This window comes from Suillus clintonianus (genome assembly GCF_016758775.1).
Source record: "Suillus clintonianus strain FC179 chromosome Unknown DEU56scaffold_47, whole genome shotgun sequence".
NCBI lineage: Eukaryota > Fungi > Basidiomycota > Agaricomycetes > Boletales > Suillaceae > Suillus > Suillus clintonianus.
The window spans coordinates 142,168-167,181 of NW_024539271.1; the positions used below are offsets into that span (position 1 = coordinate 142,168).

The window sequence follows — 25,014 nt, forward strand, 5'->3', positions numbered from 1 at the left end:
CCTTCACAACTTTTTCGTCGGAATAGAATACCAACTACTGCATGTATTGAAGATACTTATGTTGCTTCCAATAGACGCCTGTCACCATACGTAGCATTCATTGATGTTCAGACACTAGTCATGACTTTCTCAACGACTTTGTGAAATGATGCCACTATACCTTACTTCGTCCCCATGGTGTCACGTCGCTCGGATGGTCAACCTAGTATATTGACAAGCCATCTATAGACTGGTGCATCGCATGTCCTAATTTCACATCCCCAGCATAAGCATAAAGTACTCAAAAGTCAAACACCGCGTACGCGGAGAGCAGCACGCAGACCACAATGCAAACAGACGGGTGTGCCGTAGCATTCGCGCACGCGACGACGAGATTGTCGCACGACAACCGCTGGTTTGCTGTGAAGAAAAGGAATAACCTGAAGATACCGACAGGCTGCTAAGGAACGAAGTTCCACTGGATGATATCTCCTCCTGACCAAGGTTCTGGTAGAAGATCGTTGGGGTGTCTGGGGCGGGCCATGGGAAATCGACGTTCTTGTGAAGACGCTAGGGAGCAGTGACGCCGTTCTGCAGTGTGCCCTCATAGAACATATTCGAGGGGAATTCGAGGGGAATTCAGACAGGCAAGGGTGCATACGGTACTGGACTTGCGAACGAATGGGTCTGTTGCCAAGTACAACCAGACGTTCGAAAAGTGATTGTGTCAGAGTGCCGCTTTCTTGTTCATGATTACCGGACCAAGCTGCTGGTGATAACCGACAAGAACAACCTGCTTACAGCCAGGCACCAGAGGGATCATACATTCTGCTTCAGGGTCAGTCGAGGAACAACCTATCAAGGAATGAAAGGAGAGACGGTGCTTACCAGCGACCAAATCAAGCCCCGGAGCGAAGACAGGAAAAACGCAGTGCATCCGACTGGTCACTGGTTGTACTCCCGCGCCTACGGCCCCGGTGTGGGCAGAGCTGACAGAACGTGGCAAAAGTAAGGTTTTGCAATGGCAGATAAATTGTGCATCAACTACAAGAAACCCGTTAGTCGACATTAGTGACGATGTTTCCTCGATAGCCCTGTAAAAGTGGCTAATGCAGTTGGGAAATGCAAGCCTGGCAGCCTTGGAATTCCTGACTGCACTGACCACCGTGTTGCCCGAGAATATGGAGACGAGCAGTCTCCTTCAGCATGAAGGAACTTCGTACACTTTGTACGTCAGAAAAACATATTCCGGGTCGTGAATGTGTATGCGTGTGCTCCCTGATCAATACAAATGGCTATCGTGAATGAGATTGCTGACTTGTTGCACCTAGCACGCATAATCCACAGACACGACCTCACCCAACCCTCCCAAAAACCCTCCTAATCTCCTTCTCAACCCTCCCAACACCAACACCCACCCCAACCAACACCCCAAAATCAACCACGCAAAGCTCAAAAACAGCACCCAAATACCTAGGCGCAAATATCTTCCACACCATCAAATGCCTCCTCAACACCGCCCCACACACCGCTGCCCCGAACGCCAACACCGCGAAATACAAGGACATCGCTAGTGCAGCTCTAAGCGCTGATGCTCCTATTGTGGGGCGGGGATGCGGGACAGGAGGGAGGTTCCACAATACGACCAAAGGCACCGCAAGCGCTAAAAGCAAAAACGACCCAAACGTATTAACAGCCACAGAAACATGCGAAAGAGGGAAAGAAAGCGTCTTTCCAAACACGAACGCGCTTTTCCACTGCAAGGACGAAAAGGTCGATTGGTGGCCTGTGCTGTAATATGTGTGCGTCGCTAGGAGCGCTAGGGGTACGATGTCGGAGAATAGGAGCTCGCGGTTTATGTTATTGTTGGCTAGGTTTGGGGGAGGTGGTGGGGTGGTGAAGGCTGCGTTTAAGCTGTGGACGTCCCGAACGCTGTCAATAATCTCTAGGTAGGATAGTAGCGCAATGGAGGAGAGCCCGATGATGATCTGTCCTGAGAGCTGGGTCATCAACCAGACGATACTTAAAAAGATGAGCCAGAAAATGAGGTATGGAGAACCGAAGGCGTTGGCGAAGCCTAGCACGGTTACTTCAGTCTTTTCTTGTGCAGTAGATGCAGAACTCGACGGGCTTTGGCTTGTCGAAATAGCAAGGCAGACAGGCGACGTCCACCACGCCGAAACACCCCCGATCAACATTACAACAGCACTAGTCCTCGCCAAGACCGTCCTCGTCACCCTTAAGCTATCACCCATATACCCCAGGATTTGCGCAGAGTCTGCCCATTCGAGCATCCAGAACATCGTGCCAGCGATCAAAGATGGTGCGAGAAACAGAGGAATAAATGTTGCAGCGAGACCCGAGTCCGATTTGGAGATTTTGAGTACGCGACTGACGACGCGGGGAACTGCGATTGCAATAGGGAAGGCGAGGAGGAGTGATGTGGTTGGTGGGGCTGATGATGACTCGGACGCGTAAAAAGTGACGGTGCAGTAGGGGTGTTGTTCCTCCCTGCAGACGGTGCTCATAGCCATGAGTCGGGCGCATACTGCAAAGAGAGCAGAAAAGCCCAGTATACGGTAGCGCAGCTGGGAGGTTGGAGCGGTGAAACCTGTGATGACTGAGGGAACGATGGATGAGATGAGAAAGAAGGGCACGATGCGATCCTCCCATACTGTGAATGAGTTTGATGCGAGACACAAGGTGTGGAGAACGAGGAAGATGGGGAGTGCCGTGATAGCTTTCAAGGTGACCGTGGGGCGAGTTGCAACTACCATGATGAACGATGATGAAATGGCTGCAGCGAAGAGCATGGTTTGGTGCATGGCGACACCATCCAAATATTCATGCAACATAAGGTGCGTTAGGAACCCTAGGGCAGATCCTCCAGCGGAGGCGCTGAACGACCAAAAGATTTTGTCGTCCACCCACTTTTCCCACTCGTCATCCCCAACATCTCGGAGTTTGGAGTACAATGCCCAGCAAGCGACAATGCTCAAACCAATGACCGCCAATCCAGCGCCCATCAGAAAAAGGTTGAACTGAGCCCAGAGAACACGGCAAGCGGATAGTGCCAAACGAGTGAAGTTATTTAATGCAACGAGATGGTTATTCCCGTCTATCGCATGTGTGCCAGCCCAGGCGACGGAGAAATCATGCCAGGCAGCGTCAAGCTCCTGTCCAGACAAACTAGATCGATAAGCGTCGAGAAAGCGCCTAATCTGAGCTGCGTTTAGTTCCATGGCATTCTGCAAAGATGAATCGCCTCGATTGAAAAGTTCTGGGATGATGCTCCCAAGGTTATTGAATGGGATGGGAAGACCTAGGAGTAAGGAGATAGTTGGCACCAGGTCTATCTGCTGGACATGGCGATGCGGAACTGAGGCTTCTGGGAATGTGATCATCGGTAGAATGGCCTCTTGAATTGGGTATTCGGGAAGCGAAAGAGGGATCTTGCTGTATATCCAGAGAGCTGACATTGTCTCTAGGACGCTGTCACCACCGTGGTTACCCATCCGATCCATTCCGTGATCGCCGAGCATTATTAGGAGCGTATCATCGTCCATGGCTGCAACGACATCGCGCAAAAAATCATTCATCTGCTCCAGTTTTTCTCTGAGGATGGGATGGTCTGGCCCGACTCTGTGACCAGCGTGGTCGACGCCTAAACCATGACCGATGGCAAAATCCCACGAGTTTTTATGATGTCGCATCAAGGGTAATAAATTATCGATGACGCCCTCGTCCACGGTGTGAAGGTCTTCGACATTGAAGGAGTCAAAGGCAAATGTCATGTTTGGTTGAAAGGCATCTGGAAAAAGTGTGAGCCATGTGTCATCCCCGGCGAGAGCAATCTTTCCTTGGGAATGTATCAGTGAAATGGGGTGGGAAGAAGAAGCAAGTACATACCTTTCTGCCCGCAGCGCTTAGCTGATGTATTATAGAATCTTCGTGAATGGAAGAGCCTCCAAAGTTTTCCCCAGCATCTACAAAGGTGGGTAGGGAGCCTGTGGTAAGGCCTTTGAGTCGCTGAAGAGTCGTCGTCGGTGGATCTGAGTACGCGTTAAATATAAATGATGATCCAGGACGAGCGGCAGTCAATTCGCGTGGCAGGGTCAGGATGTTGTGGTGGAAAGGGGAGGTGGGTTCTGGCGGGTGTTCTGCGATGAAATCGAATCGGAGCGCGTCTATAACGAGCAAGATTGCTCTTTTGTGGGTAGCAAGCGAAGAGCAGGCGTCTGAGCTACATGTTCCTTTGTCGGGCAGTGCGAGTCGGGTGAGGAGGAAGCCCTTTGTAAATAGGTAGATGCCAGCTAGGTGAACGCATAACACCCATACCAGTATACGGAATTCGCGAGAAATCATTGCATTCGGCTAACGTTAACGCTAGAATAGATGTCTACACATGAATCTTTGAATTCCCCGCAACGTCTTTTCCTGTACCCTAGAAGAGGGTACAGGTATGGGGTAAATTTTCTCTGTCCGCACGATCATACCGGCCCGCCAAAGCATCAAGGCGGTCCGTTTCTCATCCTGATTCAGAATATTTGTCAGCATTGATCGAACCTTCCAGAATTTGTTCTTCGTCGTCTCCTGTATTCTTCGTTGTAACTTATGGCTTCCAGTTCTGTCTCTGGCGTCAATCAAGCTGTGTCACTTCTTCCGCATGTGTCATTCGTGATTTCCTATAAGGGACCGTACTGGACAAATTGTTTTTCGCTTTTGACTTTGCGAAACTTGACTTGAGCTTCCGCGTTACTATGGTGATGTTTTGATTTTTGATTTTGATGTGTTGAGCTTGACTCACCAGACTTTGACGCACAGGACTTGTATCCACCTGGGCAGACCCGGGCTTCCCGCTTCCGATAAACGTCACGAGCGCTTCCGTGCGCAGATTGCAAGAAGTTGACAATACCCCCGCCACCTACCGAGGACGACCGTGGCAGACGCCATCCGCCACGCCCTATGGTGCTGGTCCATCCGAGACACCGCTACGCACGCCACGCGGGGAGCCAGTGACGAAACGCCCGCGGTATGATATCGACTCAAGTCTAGACGACTTCCAGGCGCGGTATACCTCGGAAGACAACGCTAGCTTTACACAGAATATGGATGAGGAGAATCGGAAGCGCAAGGAGAGGTAGGGCTGGGCATGGGAGGCACAGAGGAGAGTTGAGGAGCAGCGGGATAGGATGATTGAGGCGAGGGCGAGGATCTTGCCGACAAAAAATCGGTGCAGCTGATGCTGTAGTCGCCCTTGCCAGGGCGGGTGCTACCAAGGCCCTCGAACCCACTTTCATCGACTCTGGTCTCTACGCAGCTCCCATTCTTCTGCTCATCCGAGAATATTAGAAGGTTATCCCTCCTGGCTCTCAAAGAGGCCGCCTGCACCGGCATCCTCTGTAGGAGTGTTCGAGCCCCCCTCACCCGAGGCATTCTGCCCAGGCTAGCGCTAATCCGCTCATGGCCTTCTACCACATTCTTGAACAAACATTCTACGACTTCAATGCTGTATCTATATCTATAATCTTGCAGTATGTTTCCATCTCTTTAAGAATTATTAAGTGCTGTCTGATTTTATTATTCTGCAGGATCACCAGGTTTTCCAATCCTTGCGCACCAGGCGTGCCAGGTTCGGGCTAGAATTGGGCACTCGGTGCTGCAGCGTACATAGCTTGCCGGTTGGCTTGGATTACCATGGTTTTTGTGCTCTACGACTTCGAGCTCTTATCCAATCACAATCTAATCACGGACGAAGAATGCTTGGGCGCATGCTCCATGGCCAACTTTGCATTTGTTCCTCAGCTATTCTCATCCGGGATCGTTCACCGTTCGCTGAGTAGAAAGGAGTTCACATGGGTCTGCGAAGACACTGTCGTTTACATCGCGTCACATCTAGATGACGAGCAATGCCTGCAGCCTCCATCTCGCGCCTGATCACTACAATCCTGGAGCACAAGGACGTTCCTGGTGATTACTTTGGAGTCGCATTCTCCATTTACCATTGTGCACTCGTGAAAGTTGTGAAAGATAGAGACACGACAACTTTCAGTCATATGGTGGCTCTCCAATTTTTACGGGCCTTCTCTTCAGACTCTCGTTCTACGCCGGGCATCACTGCTCTTACCCGTCTTGGTCATCGCATCGAACCTGCACTCTTTGTGCGTGCCATGGAGGTTTGCCGTTGGCCCGGGTCAACGATGGACAAGGAGAACTCTCTCGAGCTTTGGCAAGAGATCGCTCTTCATCTCGATCTCACAGACGTCCTCGCCCTCGGGATGGTGTCAGAACTGTGCCGTCAAGCAGCCTCGATGGTACTCCATTATCCTCACGTCAGTGCTCATCGCGTTGTCGGCTGTCGCCCTTCTGCTACCTCGAGCGGGTCTCTCGCTAGCTTTGCAACTCGCATTTACATCCTCTTCTCCTAATTATGTTGCTATGCTCGAAGCTGGCTTCAATAGTGATGAAACTTACTTCCGTGCATCAGATGGTATATTAACGGATCACGCCCGTGGCGTTCTTATTGACAATGCCGCTTGGACGGCGTGGCGTGTCCTTGTCCTACTCCTCAGTTGGCGAGTGATCAAATGCTAACATATTTCGTCCTCTTCTGATTTTTTTTGTGACGCAACAGAATTGGTCTATGGATAGATTTACCAGGTATATGAGGACATGGGCAAGCTGTAATATGAATGATCTGTGCAACTTTTTAAGTTGTCTTATGTCGTGCTTCGTAGTGTGCTTGCGTCGTCGTCGTCGTCATCGTGTGCCACTAGTGGCACGCAGCGAGCAAGCGTGGGAAACAGCGACGAAATACGATTTTACCAATATTAGCGCCCACATCCTTGGGCTTAACAGTCACGGTCTCGAGGGGAATTGGCTGTAATTCAACATAAGCTGTATTAATCACATAGAGTTGAGTTATGGTTACGACGAAGCAGAAGCAGAAGTCAAAGTCAAGGTCGATGTCGCTGTCGCAAGGACACACCTTCCTTATTCGGTAAGATCAAAGGCGAAATCAAGTTTGAGAAGCTCAAAGCCAAACTCTGGAATTTTGTCCAATACGGGCCCTCATACTTTCCGATAGCGAGCTTCCAGACGATGGGACGTCTGTTGTGTCGTCGTGTGTCTTGCGCAGGTTCTTTACGTTTTTCGAGGTCTCTCGCGAGCGTTTGCCTATGTGTAGTCAATATCCTGCCGGTGTGTTGTTGCCTGTGGTGGCACCGCATCTTAGGATGGTTGTGGACAATTTTCCGATGCTTAATCAAGAGTAATATGCAGAGATCGCGAGCGCACATCTCATTTATGTGTCTTCATCCGATCGAAAGGATTGTGTTTGTGATCTGCTTCGTGTACATGTATGTCAAGCTAAACTATATGTATTTCTAACACGTATACGTTCAATATAAAGAAACGTTTCCATTGCAGTCCGACATTGTGAAAAGGAGGGCTTGAGTCAATCCCAGTAGAAAACAATTGAGATAGTGACGATAACGAGGTAGAGATTACCTTCTTTTTCGCTCACCTCTCCGACGTGCTTGGGAGTTAGAGTCGTTAGACGACAGACGACACAACAAACAAAGGGTACAGGTATGCCCGGAGGGCCCTTGCGAATGTCACTGGGTAGAGAGTGTACTTTGAAGCAATTTCGGCAATGTCCGGCGGAGTTCAGCCACCAACAGCCCTGAGACAGATGCTGTCAGTGGTCACGAAATCTGCGTCCAGTCTACATAGACCAGCCAAATCATATCGCACTTTCTGACTTGACGAATCTCGTTGAGGTGCAAACACCACATCAAAACTCATACGACACCAACTGCTCATGACGGTCACTATGTATATCTCTTGGCCATATCAATTGAAGTCAGGGATCCCGCCATTAAGCACAGCAAAAAGCAGGCACCGTGCCTGTAACAAAGATGCGCTCCCCAGACCGGAAGAGAATGCTGAGAAGGGTCGACGCACCTCGAGCACCAGCCAACATATAGTGTTTCCGAACACTAGGATGTGAGCAAAACACTTGCTGCAATGCTGATTCAGACTTATTTCAAAGTATCCGAAACTTGCAAGAGGGCGACTTGAATTGGCATCTGCGCATCACAGAAACAATCTCATTCACTGGAGTGCGTCAACAACGGTAGCACGGACCGAATTTGTGAGCAAGAAAGTTTGAGGAGAACCACGTACATGTCAACAGCAAGGCACGCATGCGGATTCAACCGCAAGCTAGCAGAGATGCACCTTGGCCATCGTTCATCACAGCGCATGTAAGTGCCTGCTCCCCCATAACGCTCCTGCCGAACGAAAAACAGCACAAAATTCAATGGCGCCCACCACCCACGAAGATGACACATCCTCCAAAACGCCCACCCAGCCCGCTCAAAGAGAAACATCTCAGGCCAAAATGACGCTCAAGGGTCATCAACGCTGGGTGAGAGGGGTGGCTTTCATCCCCAGTACCCGCCTCCTTGTCACTTGCTCCCACGACAAAAGTCTTCGGGTGTGGGATATGGACACGGGGAAACAAGTGGGGGAGCCCTTATCAGGTCATGATGGTGAAGTCAGGACAGTTGCAGCGTCCCCCGACGGGCGGTGGATTGTGAGTGGAGCATCGAACGGAAGCATCCTAGCCTGGGAAGTTGCAACAAACAAAAGCGTGCGCGCATTCGAAAGTCATGAAAAGATGGTTCATGGCGTCATATTTGCACCAGATAGCAAGACGTTCGCGAGCGCGTCATGGGACGAGACGGTCTGCGTATGGAAGAGGGAGACGGGCGAAATAATCCTTGGACCATTCCAAGTGGAGAGCCCAGCAAACTCGGTGTCGTACTCCTCAGATGGTAACAAACTAGCAGCAGGCACGGACTCACACATCATCGTTTGGAGTATAGTAAACGGAAAAGAACTGTTAAAGATACAACAGCGTGCATGGGGAGTCGCATTCACTCCAGATGGTCTCCGTCTGGTCAGTGGAAACATGAATGACATCCAAATATCAGATGCTAGCACCGGAAACATCATCAAACGCTTTGACGCGCACACCAAACCTTTTCTCTCACTCGCCATTGCTCCCAATGGTACCAAATTCGCCACCACCTCATTTGACCAGACTACGCGGTTCTTTGACCTGACCACTTTCGAACCCGTCGGCGAACCCCTCGAGCACCCTGACTGGGTCTCAAGTGTGGCCTTTTCCAAGGACAGCAAGCTCATCGTGACTGGCTGCGGGGATACAGTCGTTCGCACATGGACAGTTCCTCAGAGCGAGTCAGAGAAGGCGAGTCAATTCTATCACGATCATTCAGTGCTTCATGCTTAGATGTACTACAGTCCGCACACAAAGTGCTTCAGGTACGCTTCCACAGCCGTGTTTTACATGGTTCCTGACCTTTGCATTCGCTCCCTGCAGGACAATATGCCACGCTTTTATTCAGGACTACAAGATTCTGAACTACCGAATGGGTTCTTCGATGATGTGAGTGAGTCCTCCGTTACAGTACACACACCCTTCTGACCATGTTCTAGTATGATACGCGCTCCCCCGCTCAACACAATACCCGCACCGCTTCACAGCATCACGTCACAGGCTCCCGCATCAAGAATATCATGAACCGTATCCTGTTCAAGTTGGGCTCTTCTACTCCTCAGGATCATACTCATACTCCCCGCCGCCGCAGTACCCCCACCGTGGATATCTCCGCAACACGAGGTAAATATGTAAGTTTGATTACACTTCTGCACGCACCTCGTCGATGACAAGGCCCTGTAGCGCACCGCTAATGCCATCAGCGGGAAAAGGCATCTGGTGCAGCGACCACGTCCTCCTCGCCAGCAAGCCCACGCTTCTGACCCTGCGACCTTGCAGACCACAAGTACAGCTGCTCATACTGTGACTAGCGGAGCCCCTGCCCTGCTAGGCACTGAACGTGTTGCGGAGGTCAGCTGCTTGGCGAGCCTTGCCAGGTGCTTCTCGTGTCTCTCACGATCACGACCAACAGGCCCTGATATTTCTCGTTCCCGCTGAGACTGCTGTTCAAAATGTTTCTATGAAACTGCGAGGTATGATATTCAAGTACAGTTATGCAACTCAGTATACACGACTGTAGTATATAGAATATAACAGATCCACGGAACTATAAATGGGCCAGGACCTCGAAAGACTACACTACACATGTACTCGAAGTGAGCCAGACGTCAAGGAACAAAATGCGCGAAGAAGCATAGTTTATATTACACGATTCAGACTCAGAGCCAGGTTAAAAATGTGATGAGAGTCCTAGAAGGCTGAACGAATTGACGATTTACTCCCCCGTCCCCTAGTGACGAGACCCAGACGTCAAGGCATCTCACTCGGCCTCAGGATAATTCTGCATCATGCCCCTGAGCTCCACTTCAGGAACCCTCGTCTTAAATTCAATAGCGCACGGGACATTTGGTATTGTCGCATTCATGAACCCCATATCATCCTGCGGCTTCGTAGGATCTAGACTGAGCTTGAAGGCCCAAAGAATAAGAAGCGAATTTATGAACACCGATCTGGAAAATTTCAAATGAGATCGGATAGTAATATGCGTGGAAGGGAATTGTAACCTGTTCGCAAGGTGTTGACCTGGGCATACGCTGGAAGGAAGGACAGTCAAATAAAGTGTATCTTGAGAGAGAGACGGGTACTTACCGGCGACCAAACCCAAATACAAAGAATGAGAGATCACTTCTCAAGCGACCTTGGTCATTGATCCAGCGCTGAGGCTTGAACGCATCAGGCTCAGGGTAGACTTCTGGATCTCGAGAGATGGCCCTGAGCAGGTGACAGTGAAATACTTCGTATCTTGAAGCACGTGGGCTTACCAGTGGTTGCCGGTGACCGTCGTACCGGCAGGAATGCAATAGTTTTCCTGCAGGCGGATGTCAGATTATTCTGAGGACGACAAATCCCTCAGAGAGGACGTACCCAAATCACATCTTGAGTCGTTCGGTGAGGCAATCCTGTGGGGTGAACTGTGTAAACTTCAGGTTCAGTAACCACAATTGAAAAACCAACCTTCGGGAGCCAACGGTCTCCATCTCAAAGCCTCAGAGATGAAGGCCTCTAGGCGAGGAAGGGATTGTTTGTCGGCAAAGGTTGGTGCTTTGGCAGAGAAATCATTAAATTGATAGAACTGCAATGCAAAATTGAGTTACCTCGCTCCCTTCCAATAACTGCATCAAGCTCCTCCTGGACTTTAGCTTGCTCTTCAGGGAATTGCGCGGCCGCCATTAGCACCGTGCATATTGCCACAGCGGTCTGACACCTCATCTCAGTGTATGTATTCGGGAGGAAAGAAAGACATCTCACCGTCTCAGTGCCAGCTGCAAAGAAGGCACCAGCAAGATACGCCATCTCGATCTCTGTCAAGCCGTAGACGCTCTCGTTTTCCAGCATATATTTCGCAAACGAAGGGCCGATATCCACATCGCTCTGCTGTGGAACAACTCAGACATTACGGGAAGGTAAGCAAGGTAATGCGTACCATTTGCTGTTTCACACGGTTCAAATGGTCGGTGTAGAGTCGTCTGGTCCTCTTGCGCTCATCCTGTAATTCTGGAGCATATCCAGGAAGGTACTTGAGCAAGGGTATCGAATCCACTAAGTAAGAACCAGGGCGCAAGATAAAACGAAATCTCTTAAAGAGATGGCGTATCTCTTTGATTTCGGGGTCGGTTGCGGACGTAGGTGTAGTCTTCCCATATGCAACTTTCATGATCGTCGCCGAAGCATAACTTCAAAGTGCCCGTAAGTATACTATCATACCTCGCATGTAAGAAAGCGCTTACGTTGCCGCATGGTACTGGAAGTTGTCTGGATCGTCAAGAATGTTGAGGACTACGCCCTTTGCGTGTGACATCTGCAGAGGCTGATACGCCTCAGCTGCTTTGGGCTGGAGATGTGAATGAAGTGCTCTGCATCATATTGAAAGTAAGATGAGGGCTGTTTGAACATTTACGGAGTCGCGGCAACCAACCTACGCTTCCGACGGAACCTGTCCCCAGCGTGTGACAAACCGATGGCCAGTCCGCGGGTGAGGATTTCTCCAGCAGCAAGGCGAGGTCGATCAGCTAGCAGTCCACCCTGCTTCTCCATAATATCTACCGCGGCCTGCCACGGAATGTTGAGTCAGGAGATGACAGCTCAGCGTCAGTGGACTCACTTTGTGCCTGCCGATAATGACGACATTCTGGGTTCCTGAGCGGATTGTAATAAGAGGGCCATACTCGTCAATCCACCCCGCTATAGCGAGTGATGCGCTAATAGAAATGGGTATGATCAGAATGCAAAAAAAAGAAAAGGCTAATATGACACTTTACTTGCGAGGGGGTAGGAAGTGTCCTCGAAGCCTCCAAGTGGGAGGAGATGGTGGGAGAGGCAGGCCGCTAGCCGATTTACGAAGGTAAGCCCGGACAATCACTCCTATTACTCCAACACAAGCCGCAGCACTGAGGACGAGCTGCGTGTTATCAGAAATGCGCAGGTCAGGGAGCTGTAGCATAACTGATTGGAGGTGCGGAAAGAGATAGGACGAACTTCATTGAAAGTGCATTTCTAGTTATTTTAACTACCCACGCTTGCAACTCCTCCATCAAGTGCCTGGAACTTCGAAGCCCTGAAATGAATACAGGAAAACTCGGCGTCTCCGAGGGTCACCGGTCAACCGGTCATACCTTGTCATGCCCCATTACACATGACTGAAATTGAATCATCTAGGAAGGAAGCCGTGCGATTCGGGGTTGCTTTGCTGATACAGTAGGTGGGTGGAAACACATGGGGCACGGGAAAGCATTAATCCTATCCATCTAGGGTCATTCCGCGACTGCGGTGAACGTTATTAGTATATAGGGGATAGCACGGGTATGGGACACAGCGCGGGTACTATGGTCACGGGTATGCGCGTGTGGGGTATGTGAATCACGTGTGACGACTGTGGTGCTGGGCGCTCAGTTGGAGTCGGGAAGCATGGCGCAGTTCACTGAGTATTGAAACTTTACGCAGCGAAGGTCTTTTGAGTCATCGAACTACACTTTGTACACCAGCAAAAACGCTGCATATCCACGGTCGTCGATGTGTGCACGGGTGCGCGCTCCAGACGATAATATGAATTGGGATTCGTCTCGGTGAATGAAGTAAAGGCTATCTGGATGAAAGTGATGCGATGCTATAGGCAACATTAGTAGCCCTGAGGGTGCGGCAACTTGAACTTGTTGCCGCCGGCAGTGGTCCGGCAATAAATTACCCGGAGCCTTGCCGGAGCCCGTATAACTCGTGAAAAAATCCAAACCTAAACCTGACCGGTCGATCTCAGGACTTGTGATTCTGAAACTCGTGGAGTTCTGCAATCAAACTATGTAGTCTGTTGAGGTGAATGAACTTCCGATATGCTGTGACTAGTCATACACTCTCCCCCGGCCACTTCGAAGAATGCATCTCGCAGACGATTCTCGCTGGTGGCTTCCAAGTTCATCGGCAAGGTCACCACTGGCAACCGTTCTGCTTCAAGCGTTCGACAGTCCTCCTACATCCTCAGACAAGCCAGGTCTATGCAATTCTTGGTACCTTCTGCGTGTGATCTAACTGCCGCAGGTTCTTTCACTACTCACCACCACCAATCCCGAACCAAAGCCTGACCGGTCTTCTGATTTACTCATTGCAAAGGTGAGTTCGACTATCGCAGTTCGCAATGTTTTCATCAGTCATCTGTTAAGTTCCTTCATCAGGCCGAACAACCCGACCCAAAGTTTGTGAAAGCAACGCTCTCTCTCCCTCTCGTGAATGCCAAAACTGAGTTCGAAGGTGTCAAACATGTCTCAGGAATGGTCGAAAATACTGCTTCAGCGTCCGATAACATACAATCCGTTCTCAATACCATAGATAGGTTTTCCGCGATTCTTGGACCTCTAAAGGTGTTCAATTCCGTCGCTAATGGGCTTGCGGATGTACAGGTACAGATGTTGTACAACACATATTTGCCTTGTTGCAGTACTTCGTTGCGACTTTGTTCTGCTTCATTCATTACTTATTCCATGATCGTGTACTGCAGAATGATTGCAAAGTCGAATAGACCACGATTTCATACCCTTCACCTATCGTCACACTATCTCTAGACTAACCCTCCCGTTAATCCTCCCCCAGATCAACTCGACAACGGTCAATTTGTATTCAGCATCATCCTCACCAATCCTACTTGTTTGAATAAGTCACTCGCCAACTTCCTTCACTCCTTGAACACACTACTCAACAGTATGGATATCTCCCACACGACGCTGGACGAAAACCACTCGTGAGCAGCGGCATCGACCAGCGCTTGGAGGTTCGTTTCTGTAAGAGAATAGTAGTTTTAATATGATATGTTGAGATGGGGTGTAGAGCTGCGGGACGAGACCAATCGCCGTCGCACATATTTCCGAAACACACGGCTCTCCGTCCTCATATTTAGCTGCACCTACTTCAGATTTTGGTTTACAAATTAGCTTTTGATCTTGATATTGGGGGCATAATGGCATGGCACGGTGGATGATATATTCGTTTTTTGCGAGGGCACGCTGCTATAGATTTAAATCACGTCTAGACAGTTAAAAAAATTGGGAAGGGAGCGACTCGTCCCTATAATGCGAACGGTACTTATCCCTGAAAGCATATCATCAGCCTCCATGCACTACAACTAGCCGTAGTATTAAAAGACGACCTACCACATCCGTGGTAATCATCCTGCTGCACGACAACATGCCAAGCCGTTCACCAGATCACTCATTCCCAGAATTCTCGAGTCCATACCCACTTGACTGAGAACGCCACCTGCGGATGGCAAGGCGAGGGAAATGAGCACATGCTGGCAGTTGGTGAACAGTGAGCCCGCAAAGCAAGAATAGCCCGCATTTCTAGATGCGTTGCAGAGGGCGGGGATCAGTATTTTAGTCCTGGTGTAAACACAAACACACTTACACGAATCAGTAGCATTTGAATGCAAACAGGACTTGTCGCTGACGTACAAATCCACATTTTTGAGGATTGAGGACGAGCCCCGGAGGAGGATGGGGACAATGATCATGTGAGTGGTGATCAGATGGGAGGAAGACTTCGTGCATGTCGAGGATCCCACCTGTGACGTCAGTTACGAAAACAGAAGTAGGAAACAGTTTGGATGGTGCGCAGCATTGAGCTAAATCTAAACGTCAACATAATCGAGGAAGGGGTGCAGCAGCATGTTTTGAAATTGCATGTGAGAGAGCGATTAAAGGCCGTGAGTGCTAATATGACCCGAAGGCAGTCAGTTGTGAGTAGAACGAATGAGAGAAGAGAGGACTACGGTACTCATTTGGCAAAAGTGCTTGGTGGTGATGTATACCAGGAGACCATGATACCATCATCGTCTGGCTGTGTGCGTGCATATTATGAATGTCACGGTAGGATCAATTCGCTCATGCCCACCAACCGTGACCTTCCATCAAGTACTACCACCGAAGATATGTTTGGTTGAAGTTGCGGCTTCGAGTGTTGCAAGCATAGTACAAGTGCTTGGGAGGCCTCTGCAGCTGCTGAGCGCTGATATCGAGAAGGACGACGTGATCGATAATAGATGTCAACGAAATTTGAGAGCGAGTCTATTATTAGACTCACTCCAGGCTATTCTTAGATGTGCCGATCATTTCTCAATTTGCTTTTGTCATTTCGTCTTTCCATTCCATCGAATGTGTTTATGTTCCCGCCCTCGCTCGCTTGTGGTTCCCCGACATTTAAAGTCTCCTTTATCGCATATTCACTTGGAACGAGTCACTCAGGATTTGAATGATGTCGTGCAAGAAGACGATTCAGATTCATCTGCGACGGCTTCCTCATGAGGCTCCCTCAAATTCGTGCGTTGGTGTTGGTTGTTAAGTTAGAGCTGTGGTTGAGGTGGAGCTTCTTCCATTATCGGATTCGGTCTACATATCGCGTTACGGTAAGCATGTGTATTTTTTTGCTGGCTAGACGAAGCATTCAACGTGTTATAACGGTTTACAAATAAATAGTGGCAGATGCCATCAATGGTGTTGCAGGCTTCAAGACCCAGAAACATCGGATTCATTCAATGCATTTAGCATACTTTCCACAGTCCGTAATACCCCACGTCATATGTCTTTGCTGACCGGATTGCGGATAGTACAGGCATTTATCTCTCTTTGTATGTGACTGACCTTCGTGCGAATGCAGATCCATCTTTACGAGAATGGCACACTGATTATCTGACATTTCCGTGTAGCATGTGCGCTTTCAGATCCTCGGTTGATGGCGAGATCTTGATGGCAGGTGACTCAGGAAGGCTGGTACGGCGTTTGGTGCCCTGTCCAAGCGCAGACCATCTCCAGTCTGTCGTAATCTCGTTGGATGAAAACTTCACTGTATGTGGTTCAGAGGCCAACATTCAGGTGTTGGTCCGCAATGTCTCAACCCGCACCAACGCTTCAAACGAAGTGCCCTTCTTCCTGTTCTCATACAAGCAACACAGCTCGTATTCTGTGTTTTGCCTGACTTCTCTTCGAGATTATTCTGAAGGAGAAGGAACAGTATGTAGGTCGCAGGAGCTGCGCGATGTGGCATATATCTTTCTTTTGGAGGGATGATTCAACAGCTCCTCATAGGGACTCGAGCAGCCGTACAGCTAGGATGTTGGTTCTTGATATTATTATTGATCTGACCCATTTGCATGCAGGCAGTTACAGACTACCTTTGCCTGATCGTCAGCTCCAGCTTTGTGGTCCCTATGTGCATTCGCCTGATCATCCGCCTGCTTCTTTTCCAGCCGACCATCTTCTGATGTCTTCTTGGCTGCCTCCTCTTCCTTTTCGGCCGTTTCTTTCGCCAGTGTGGCCTCAGTAGACTCTTGTTTAGCTTGCAACCTCGCTTGCTCCTCTACGGATGCTGCCCTCATTTTAGTTGCTTCGATCTTGTCGTGGAAGATTTTCCCCTGCAGATCCTCAATTTAGGCGGCCGACACATTACAACGAGGGAGCGTAGCATTAGAAGGGAGGAAATTTTGATGATGTGCCACTGGAAGTACAATCATCGAGGGAGATGCTGGTACTATGTGCCCGCCTTCATTTTTGCCTGTTTGGTTCATCCATGCGACGCGACGACATTGAACATGTCGTCTCCACTGCACTAGTACTTCATTAGGTCCATCTGCTACTACCTCTGTCAGATTCACCACCTTCATGCATGGAAGTTGGAGGAAATTTTCAGGGACGTCTTAACAAGTGCATACTCACCATCTTTTTGTTCAGTCAACCTCCCGCAATAAGTACTAACTATCCATCAGGTATTGTTTCCCTGGCACCCTGACGTGCACTAATGCAACCGCCTTCCTCCACAACCCCTCACCCAGCTCCACATCCCTGACATGGCCTGCCTCAGCCTCCTCTTCGTTAACCAGCACGAACGGCAACGCATGAGCCGCTACTTCATCGTCAACTCTTACCACGACTGGCGACAGCTACGTACATGACCTCTGCAATGACTCTACAGCTATGTGAGTCATCTTTCACTGTATTTGCTGCGCTCCTGTTCACATGAAACGTAAATCAAAAATCTGAGCGCCCATGTCAGAACATCAGATCCAGAGATTGTGACACGGTGAAAAGGAGGTTTTCACGCGCGGAATGGCCGACTTCATGGATGTCCGATCACCGCGGTTCAAGCGCCCAGGTTTGATGTCACAATCAGTGTCTGAAGGCGTCTATCAGATAATGCAGGGCTGAACCGATGGAAGCGCTGCGGAAATCCATCAAATCAAAGAGTAGGTGTCCATCTAACATCAGTTTTATTTGTACTAATAATATGAGTCAGCGTGACACAATGAGTATATGGTATCCGTTAACTTCCGAGTTTCGTTACCGTTGTACAACTTTAAATGTCTATGCAGCTTACGAACGAGGTGAAGTTCAATGCTTAAATAATAGACATTCACCTGCTGGAAACTTGTGTCAGCTTTAATACAGTCATTGCAAGCATTTGGCATGCAGAATTCTCGCGCCTACTAGTGAAGGTTCTTCCTCATGGCCGTCTACATTTGTCTAATATTATGCGCCCGTGAACACCTTTAGCGCCTCGTTCTATCCACAAGCGCAGAGTGTGGGATTTGTCCTGCAGCAAGAAATCTGATACAGTATCAGAATAGCCATCAATGGATCTGCCTTGAGGCAATGCTGGGCGTTTCCTCTCTTCCAGTATAAACGGCTGTTCAAAGTCTCCCTATTGGTATTACCCGAAAGCTCAGCTTGCACCTTCCCCACATATTGTCACAGCCCATTCTTATACATAATTGTACGATGCAGAATGTAACAGACGGGCCAGGACTTCGAAAGACTATATCACACAAGTACTCAAAGTGAGCCGGACGTTAAGGAAGAAGCGAAGATGCATAGTTGACTATATTACACGAGTCAGAAACAGTTAAAATCGTGATGAGAGTCCTACAGGGATGATCGAATTGACAATTCATCCCCGCCCCCTAGGGGCGATCCGACAGAGACGTCAAGGCTTCTTACTCAGCCTCAGAATGATCCTGCATCATGGCCCTGAGTTCCACTTCAGGAACCCTCGTCTTAAATTCAATAGCGCACGGGACATTTGGTATTGACGCATTGGTGAACCCCATGTCATCCTGCGGCTTCGTAGGATCCAGACTGAGCTGGAAGGCCCAAAGAATAAGAAGCGCATTTATGAACACCGATCTGGAAAACTTGGAATGAGATCGGATAACAATACGCGTGGAAAGGAATTGTAACCTGTTCGCAAGGTGTTGACCTGGGCATACGCTGGAAGGAAGGACAGTCAAAGAAAGTATATCGTAAGAGACGGTGCTTACCGGCGACCAAACCCAAATACAAAGAATGAGAGATCACTTCTCAAGCGACCTTGGTCATTGATCCAGCGCTGAGGCTTGAACGCATCAGGCTCAGGGTAGACTTCTGGATCTCGAGAGATGGCCCTGGGGTGATGACAGTGAAATACTTCGTATATTGAAGCAAAGTGGCTTACCAATGGTTGCCAGTGACCGTCGTACCGGCGGGAATGCAATAGTTTTCCTGTAGGCGGACGTCGGATTATCGTCCAGACGACAAACCCCTCAGAGAGGACGTACCCAAATCACATCTTGAGTCGTTCGGTGAGGAAATCCTGCAGGGTAAACCGTATAAACTTCAAGTATAGTACCCACGATTAAAAGACCAACCTTCAGGAGCCAACGGTCTCCATCTCAAAGCCTCAGAGATGAAGGCCTCTAGACGAGGAAGGGATTGTTTGTCGGCAAAGGTTGGCGCTTTGGCAGAGAAATCATTCAATTGAAAAAATTGCAATGTGAAATTGGGCTACCTCGCTCCCTTCCAATAACCGCATCAAGCTCGTCCTGGACTTTAGCTTGCTCTTCGGGGAAACGCGCGGCCGCCATTAGCACCGTGCATATTGCTATAGCGGTCTGACACCTCATCTCAGTCTATGTATTCGGGAGGAAAGAGAGACCTCTCACCGTCGCCGCGCCAGCTCCAAAGAAGGCACCAGCGAGATACGCCATCTCGATCTCTGACAATCCATAGACACTCTCGTTTTCTAGCATATATTTCGCAAACGAAGGGCCGATATCCACATCGCTCTGCTGTGGAACAACTCAGACATCATAGAGAGGCAAGTAAGGTAATGTATACCATTTGCTGTTTCACGCGATTCAGCTGGTCAGTGTACAGTCGCGTAGTCCTCTCGCGCTCATCCTTTAATTCTGGAGCATACCCAGGGAGGTACCTCAGCAACGGTATCGAGTCCACCAAGTAAAAACCAGGGCGCAGGATGAAACGAAATCTCTTAAAGAGCTGGCGTATCTCTCTGATTTCGGGGTCGGTTGCGGACGTAGGTGTAGTCTTCCCATATGCAACTTTCATGATCGTCGCCGAAGCATAACTTCAAAGTGCCTGTAAGTATACTATCATACCTCGCACGCAGGCAGGCGCTTACGTTACCGCATGGTTCTGGAAGTTGTCTGGATCGTCAAGAATGTTGAGGACTACGCTCTTCGCGTACGACATCTGCAGAGGCTGATACGCCTCAGCTGCTTTGGGCTGGAGATGTGAATGAAGTGCTCTGTATCACATTGAAAGTAAGATGGGGGCTGTTTGAACCTTTGCAGTATCGCGGCAACTAACCTACGCTTCCGACGGAACCTATCCCCAGCGGGTGACAAACCGATACCCAGTCCACGATTGAGGATTTCTCCAGCAGCAAGGCGAGGTCGATCAGCTACGAGTCCACCCTGCTTCTCCATAATATCCACTGCGGCCTACCACGGAATGTTGAGTATGGAGATGACAGCTCAGCGTCAGGGGACTCACTTTGTGCCTGCCGATAATGACGACATTCTGGGTTCCTGAGCGGATAGTAATCAGAGGACCATACTCGTCAATCCACTGCGCTATAGTAAGAAATGCGCTGATCAAGAATGAGGTACGATTAAATTACAGAAACGAAGAGGTCAATGTTACACTTTACTTCTGATAGGGTAGGAAGTGCCCTCGCAGTCTCCAAGTGGAAGGAGAAGGTGGGAGAGGCAGGCCGCTAGCCGATTTACGAAGGTAAGCCCGGACAGTCACTCCTACTACTCCAGCACAAGCCGCAGCACCGAGGACGAGCTGCGTGTTATCAGAAATGCGCAGGTCAGGGAGCTGTAACATGACTGATTGGAGGTGCGGAAAGAGATAGGACGAACTTCATTGAAAGTGCATTTCTAGTTATTTCAACTACCCACGCCAACTCCTCCATCAAGTGCCTGGAACTTCGAAGCCCTGAAACCACGAAGACCGGAAGACTCAATGCTTCCGACGGTCGCCGGTCATATCCTGTCCGAGTCATACCCCATTACACATTAATGAACTAAAATCATTAGGCAAGCAAACCGTGCAGTCCGGGGTTGCTTTGCTTATAGCATGCGGGCGCCTATATATTCTTGGGGTCACTCTGCGACTGCAGTGAGCGCTATATATGATAGTGCGCGTATGGGTCACGGGTACACGCGTGTTGGGTCAGTGAATCGCGTATGATGACGGTGGTACTGGGTGCTTGGGAGTTGGGAGGCATGGTGCAGTTCACTGAGTCTTGAAACCGGACGATTTAGGAAGCGGAGGGTCTTTTGAATCCTCGAACTTCTTACGCTTTTGCACACCAGCAAAAACGCATAATCCGCGGTCGTAAATGTGCGCGTGCGCCCCAGGGCGATAATATGAATTGCGATTCAACTCCGCGAATGAGATGGGGTATGAGAGTGCTGCCAGTCGCGGTGGGCTTGTCGAGCCGCCGGTGACCTACATAGCGCGTTTCTAGCAAACATAGTGAAAAATCATGGACTTATCGAGATATTCAACTTGAAGTTGCTCCTACTTGGGTCATCGAGGTACCTGAGCTTACATGAGCTTAGATGGCCAAATATATTATTCATTGATTCTTCTAGCCTACGACCACCACCACAATGCCCATCACATCCCCAACACTCGTTCCCCGTCCTCCAATCATCCCCCTTGTCCTTCCGCGCGCCCCTCAAGTAAACCCAACCCCACTCCCAAAACACGATCGCTTCCCAGGACGCATGGACAAACGCGATCTCCAACGCGAAATCGACGATCTCTCAGATGAGGAAAACGAACTCGAAGACGCTGTACGTGCTCTTTTCTTCATTTCACCCAGAATCTGCACGGTCACGGCGATGAACTGACCGGGCGCATACCACACACATGACATGCATTTCCGTGACGACGCGTGAAATACCGCAAAATAGAACTTGGCGATAAGGAATCGTGGGTTTCAGTGGCTCATTCCTATTGGGCGGCATACGACTCAGTTGGAGGAGAAGAACGAGGTGCGTAGCTTTGGATTGGGTTCTCTTTATTTGTTCATTTGATTTGTTGTTTTCAAATTATCGCCGATGTGCTTGAACTTTTGTCGATGTGTTTGTAGGCAGAAGACGACTCCGATGGCTCAGATACTGGCCAATCGGGCGGTGGCCCCTCGATCAACGAGGATGGCGAGGAGAACGATGACTCAGGACCTGATCTGGACGCAAGCATGGAAGATATGGATGAGGAGGGTGAGACGGGGACTGCGAGTGAAGCGGAGGATGCGAATGATATGACGGATGACTTGGAGGAGAGGTCGAGCGATATCTGATACATTATGCACATCGAGTCAGGGCAGGGCAGGGCAGAGCAAAACGATAGAATTGTAGGTGGTATCGTTAAATCTTGGTACGTGCACATCCGAGATCTACTTTGACAGATATACATAATCCACAAATAAGTTAGATCCTTGTCGCTCATCACCACTTCCCAACGACATCCAACCACCTCGAGTTCTGACCACCACTACGAATCCTATTCAAGCAACTACCCCCTGAAAATCTGTCACAGACAACATCCCGCGCGTATGCCTTCTCCTAGTAGGGCTAGCATTAGTCATGACGAATGGCCGCACCCATAGACGAACGTGGCCCGCTTTCGACGCTGTTATGAGCGCACGGGGGAGAAAGGCGAGGGAGGTGAGGAGGTCGGCATCGAGTTGTTTTACCTGTTGTGCGTTATAAGTCAGTCACGTGCATTCACAAGGGGGAAATCACAGAGCAAAGGGGATCAGAAGACAACGAGGAAGACCCACCAATACAGGTTGAACAGTCGACACTTCATTCCTCGAAGGCGCAGGATGATACCGCGTCGCAGAGAGTTGGATCGTCGACCCCGTACCACGGCGGTAAGCGAGGGAAATGCTAGACGACATTGATATGCGTGGGTGGTGTGCTCCGAGGTGTTTGGGGCGATGAAGAGCGCCAGAGGAAAAGTCCCACTGTTGGTTAGATTTAGTTCAATGATCGGTCGTTCATGGCTGTTGAGAATGAACGCACGAGAATGAGCTTGTTATCTTCTCCTACGCTGCCGAAGCGGTATGTCCGTCCATCGCAGCGGAGCTCGTCGAAAGCGACGGCTGAGACGAAGGAGGAGTGTCCTTGACACCGTGCGACGACACGTTGTTCCCAAGGGGAGAAAATGGTGAGGAGGTCATCTTGGCCGCCAGTCTGGTTGAGAATGGACAATCAAAGGCGTTCTTTGAGTTATGAGCATGTGGAGAAACGCACGAGAATGAAGCGCCCATCAGGAGACCACGCAACACTGGTCAGAGAACCGAAATAGGATGCATAGCAATCAACCAGCCTGGACAAGTTAATATTAAGTTCTGTTCAGCAATCAAAGGGGGAGACGACATACTGCTCTGCAAGTGGATCAATTACCCTCAAACACCCATCCTCTGAAATGGCTGCTACATATTTGACATCAGGAGAGAACACAAAGTCTAGACACCATCAGCTTCCAACCGAGCGATGAGTTAAAATGCGGCACTCACCGACGACACCACGCCGACACAGGCGCCAATGGCTTACAGGGTTCTTCGCTGCTACGCCCTTCTCTCCCCGCCCTGCCGCTTCTGGATGCCACGGGGGAGGTGTGACAAACATCGTTGATAGGGGATCCCATCCATCACTTACGGGAGATACAGGATGTGCGTTCGCGCTGACGTTTATGTGCGGGGCAGTCAGTCCGTTTGGAACACTAGCCGTGAACAAGCCGTCTTCACGTTCTTTGTCGTAGACGATTATGGTTCCGTCTGCATGGGAGACGAGAAAGAGGGTTGGTGAAGAGGGGACCCAACGGACGGCTGTGCATATGGAGGAGGAAATAGTGCCCTGGAATTCGGGGAGTTAGATGTGCTTATAAAATTGAGAGGTTGGTTGATTACCTGTTTGTTAAGGCGGCAGTAGCGGCTTGATATTGGATCTAATTAATTACTGTGAGCAAAGGAACAAGCGTGAGATGGGATGCATACCGAACCATATGAGGTCTCCCGTGTTGAATCCTATGATGACGTCTAGTCGTTCTGAGGATGCGGTGGAGGGGTTTACGTCGTGACAGGTCGGGTATGCAGAGAAGCTAATCCTCGTTAGCGGTTCCTGGCAGAATCATGCAGCCTCTGCGCAGCCAAGGACTAGATGACGCACCTTGGCTTTAGCCCCCACCTCGATCCACAAGAAGGCCTTGCCAGTGTTATAGAACAAGAACGTGATCTCACCCTGCTTGGCTGCGAGGGTCTTGTTGAGACCTTCAACGCTTTGGAGACGGGTAATGAATGTTGAAGATGTGGTGCGCATGTTGTGTTTCGGTCGTGATACATTTGATTTCTTTTTACCACCTGAGATGGTAGGGTGGGAGAAGAGCTTGTGCTGGGGTTCGGCTGGTGTTGAGGTGTTGAGGTCTGGGGTGGCTACATCTGGAGATGTGAAGCTGTCTTCTGGGGTATCGCTGGATGACATGCTCCGCTCCTCCAGCAACGGGCGCTCCTTTACCACCGCCTCCTTCTCCCTCTCCTTGTCCTTTTCCTTCTTAAGATCCTTTGTGAGATTTGCGCCAAGAAACTGAGCGAGCCCTGGGGAAGTTGGATGCTTTGGTGGAAACCGGACTGTGATGGATGAAAGACGAGTTTGGTAGATGGGATGTGCCGCTGTAGAAGAGTGAGTAGGGACAGGGAGAGGTTTGTGTTCTTCAGTGACGGAGTAGACGCCTTCAGGAGCAACGAATGCGCTGTCGCTCTCCATCCTAAACACCTTCTTAACGAAATCTTGATCTGAGAGGGTCTTCCACCAAGTCTACATTGGGTATGGCCTTGAGAAATTCTTACGCGTCTTTCCGCATCCCTGGCATCGCCTCACTCCTTGATCAACATGGCTACCAAGTATCATTAGAACACCATCATGATTCCATCCCGTTTGTATAACTACTACAATCGTGCACTATCGGACGGATTCGGGCGGTCTAGCCGCGACTATGAATGTTGAGCCTGATCATGTGGGCGCTTCCAAACTGTTACGCCTGTGTGGTATACCGTACACTCGTGTGTGCATGAGATATACAGCCCTGCCAACCTGGGTACTACCCGGGCGCGACCTC

At 49.7% G+C, this 25,014-nt stretch overlaps 9 protein-coding genes across 9 annotated transcripts; 3 read left to right on the forward strand and 6 right to left on the reverse strand.

Annotated features, from left to right (window-relative positions):
- Nucleotides 1–688: 688 nt before the first annotated feature.
- Nucleotides 689–1,000, reverse strand: DEU56DRAFT_810458 (uncharacterized protein). Its single transcript, XM_041353517.1, has one exon. It carries the CDS (start codon nt 914–916, stop codon nt 707–709), a length of 210 nt encoding a protein of 69 aa, XP_041207282.1. The 5' UTR covers nt 917–1,000; the 3' UTR covers nt 689–706.
- On the reverse strand, nt 968–4,353 carry DEU56DRAFT_859098 (uncharacterized protein). The gene is made up of 2 exons (XM_041355302.1): nt 3,889–4,353; nt 968–3,833 (listed from the first exon to the last, which is right to left on the reverse strand). The coding sequence occupies exons 1-2, from the start codon at nt 4,342–4,344 to the stop codon at nt 1,335–1,337; spliced, it is 2,955 nt and encodes a 984-aa protein (XP_041207283.1). The 5' UTR covers nt 4,345–4,353; the 3' UTR covers nt 968–1,334.
- A 1,297-nt stretch (nt 4,354–5,650) lies between these two features.
- Nucleotides 5,651–6,865, forward strand: DEU56DRAFT_415605 (uncharacterized protein). The gene is made up of 4 exons (XM_041346117.1): nt 5,651–5,818; nt 5,879–6,357; nt 6,467–6,554; nt 6,614–6,865. Coding segments are annotated over exons 2-4 (558 nt in total). The 5' UTR covers nt 5,651–5,818; nt 5,879–5,888; the 3' UTR covers nt 6,615–6,865.
- Nucleotides 6,699–7,208, reverse strand: DEU56DRAFT_757083 (uncharacterized protein; the record flags this gene model as incomplete). Its single annotated transcript, XM_041350094.1, has 3 exons — nt 6,699–6,751; nt 6,805–6,876; nt 6,968–7,208. The coding sequence occupies 3 exons, from the start codon at nt 7,206–7,208 to the stop codon at nt 6,699–6,701; spliced, it is 366 nt and encodes a 121-aa protein (XP_041207285.1).
- A 3,117-nt stretch (nt 7,209–10,325) lies between these two features.
- DEU56DRAFT_888826 (cytochrome P450) lies at nt 10,326–12,523 on the reverse strand (the record flags this gene model as incomplete). Its single annotated transcript, XM_041356252.1, has 13 exons — nt 12,325–12,523; nt 12,168–12,264; nt 11,982–12,115; nt 11,794–11,919; nt 11,490–11,739; nt 11,315–11,440; nt 11,161–11,263; nt 11,021–11,107; nt 10,931–10,965; nt 10,828–10,874; nt 10,655–10,777; nt 10,570–10,599; nt 10,326–10,515 (listed from the first exon to the last, which is right to left on the reverse strand). The coding sequence occupies exons 1-13, from the start codon at nt 12,504–12,506 to the stop codon at nt 10,326–10,328; spliced, it is 1,530 nt and encodes a 509-aa protein (XP_041207286.1). The 5' UTR covers nt 12,507–12,523.
- A 789-nt stretch (nt 12,524–13,312) lies between these two features.
- Nucleotides 13,313–14,186, forward strand: DEU56DRAFT_810483 (uncharacterized protein). The gene is made up of 3 exons (XM_041353518.1): nt 13,313–13,547; nt 13,595–13,666; nt 13,717–14,186. The coding sequence occupies exons 1-3, from the start codon at nt 13,377–13,379 to the stop codon at nt 14,113–14,115; spliced, it is 642 nt and encodes a 213-aa protein (XP_041207287.1). The 5' UTR covers nt 13,313–13,376; the 3' UTR covers nt 14,116–14,186.
- Nucleotides 14,187–18,310: 4,124 nt separating this feature from the next.
- DEU56DRAFT_888830 (cytochrome P450) lies at nt 18,311–20,706 on the reverse strand (the record flags this gene model as incomplete). Its single annotated transcript, XM_041356253.1, has 13 exons — nt 18,311–18,720; nt 18,775–18,804; nt 18,855–18,977; nt 19,028–19,074; nt 19,131–19,165; nt 19,221–19,307; nt 19,361–19,463; nt 19,515–19,640; nt 19,690–19,939; nt 19,994–20,119; nt 20,182–20,315; nt 20,368–20,464; nt 20,525–20,706. 13 exons carry the CDS (start codon nt 20,704–20,706, stop codon nt 18,531–18,533), a joined length of 1,530 nt encoding a protein of 509 aa, XP_041207288.1. The 3' UTR covers nt 18,311–18,530.
- A 791-nt stretch (nt 20,707–21,497) lies between these two features.
- Nucleotides 21,498–22,192, forward strand: DEU56DRAFT_757088 (uncharacterized protein; the record flags this gene model as incomplete). The annotated part of the gene is made up of 3 exons (XM_041350095.1): nt 21,498–21,683; nt 21,804–21,884; nt 21,983–22,192. 3 exons carry the CDS (start codon nt 21,498–21,500, stop codon nt 22,190–22,192), a joined length of 477 nt encoding a protein of 158 aa, XP_041207289.1.
- On the reverse strand, nt 22,101–24,662 carry DEU56DRAFT_950535 (WD40 repeat-like protein; the record flags this gene model as incomplete). Its single annotated transcript, XM_041359131.1, has 9 exons — nt 22,101–22,588; nt 22,676–22,861; nt 22,920–23,090; nt 23,151–23,226; nt 23,281–23,365; nt 23,417–23,756; nt 23,810–23,847; nt 23,897–24,020; nt 24,069–24,662. The coding sequence occupies 9 exons, from the start codon at nt 24,660–24,662 to the stop codon at nt 22,400–22,402; spliced, it is 1,803 nt and encodes a 600-aa protein (XP_041207290.1). The 3' UTR covers nt 22,101–22,399.
- Nucleotides 24,663–25,014: the final 352 nt, after the last annotated feature.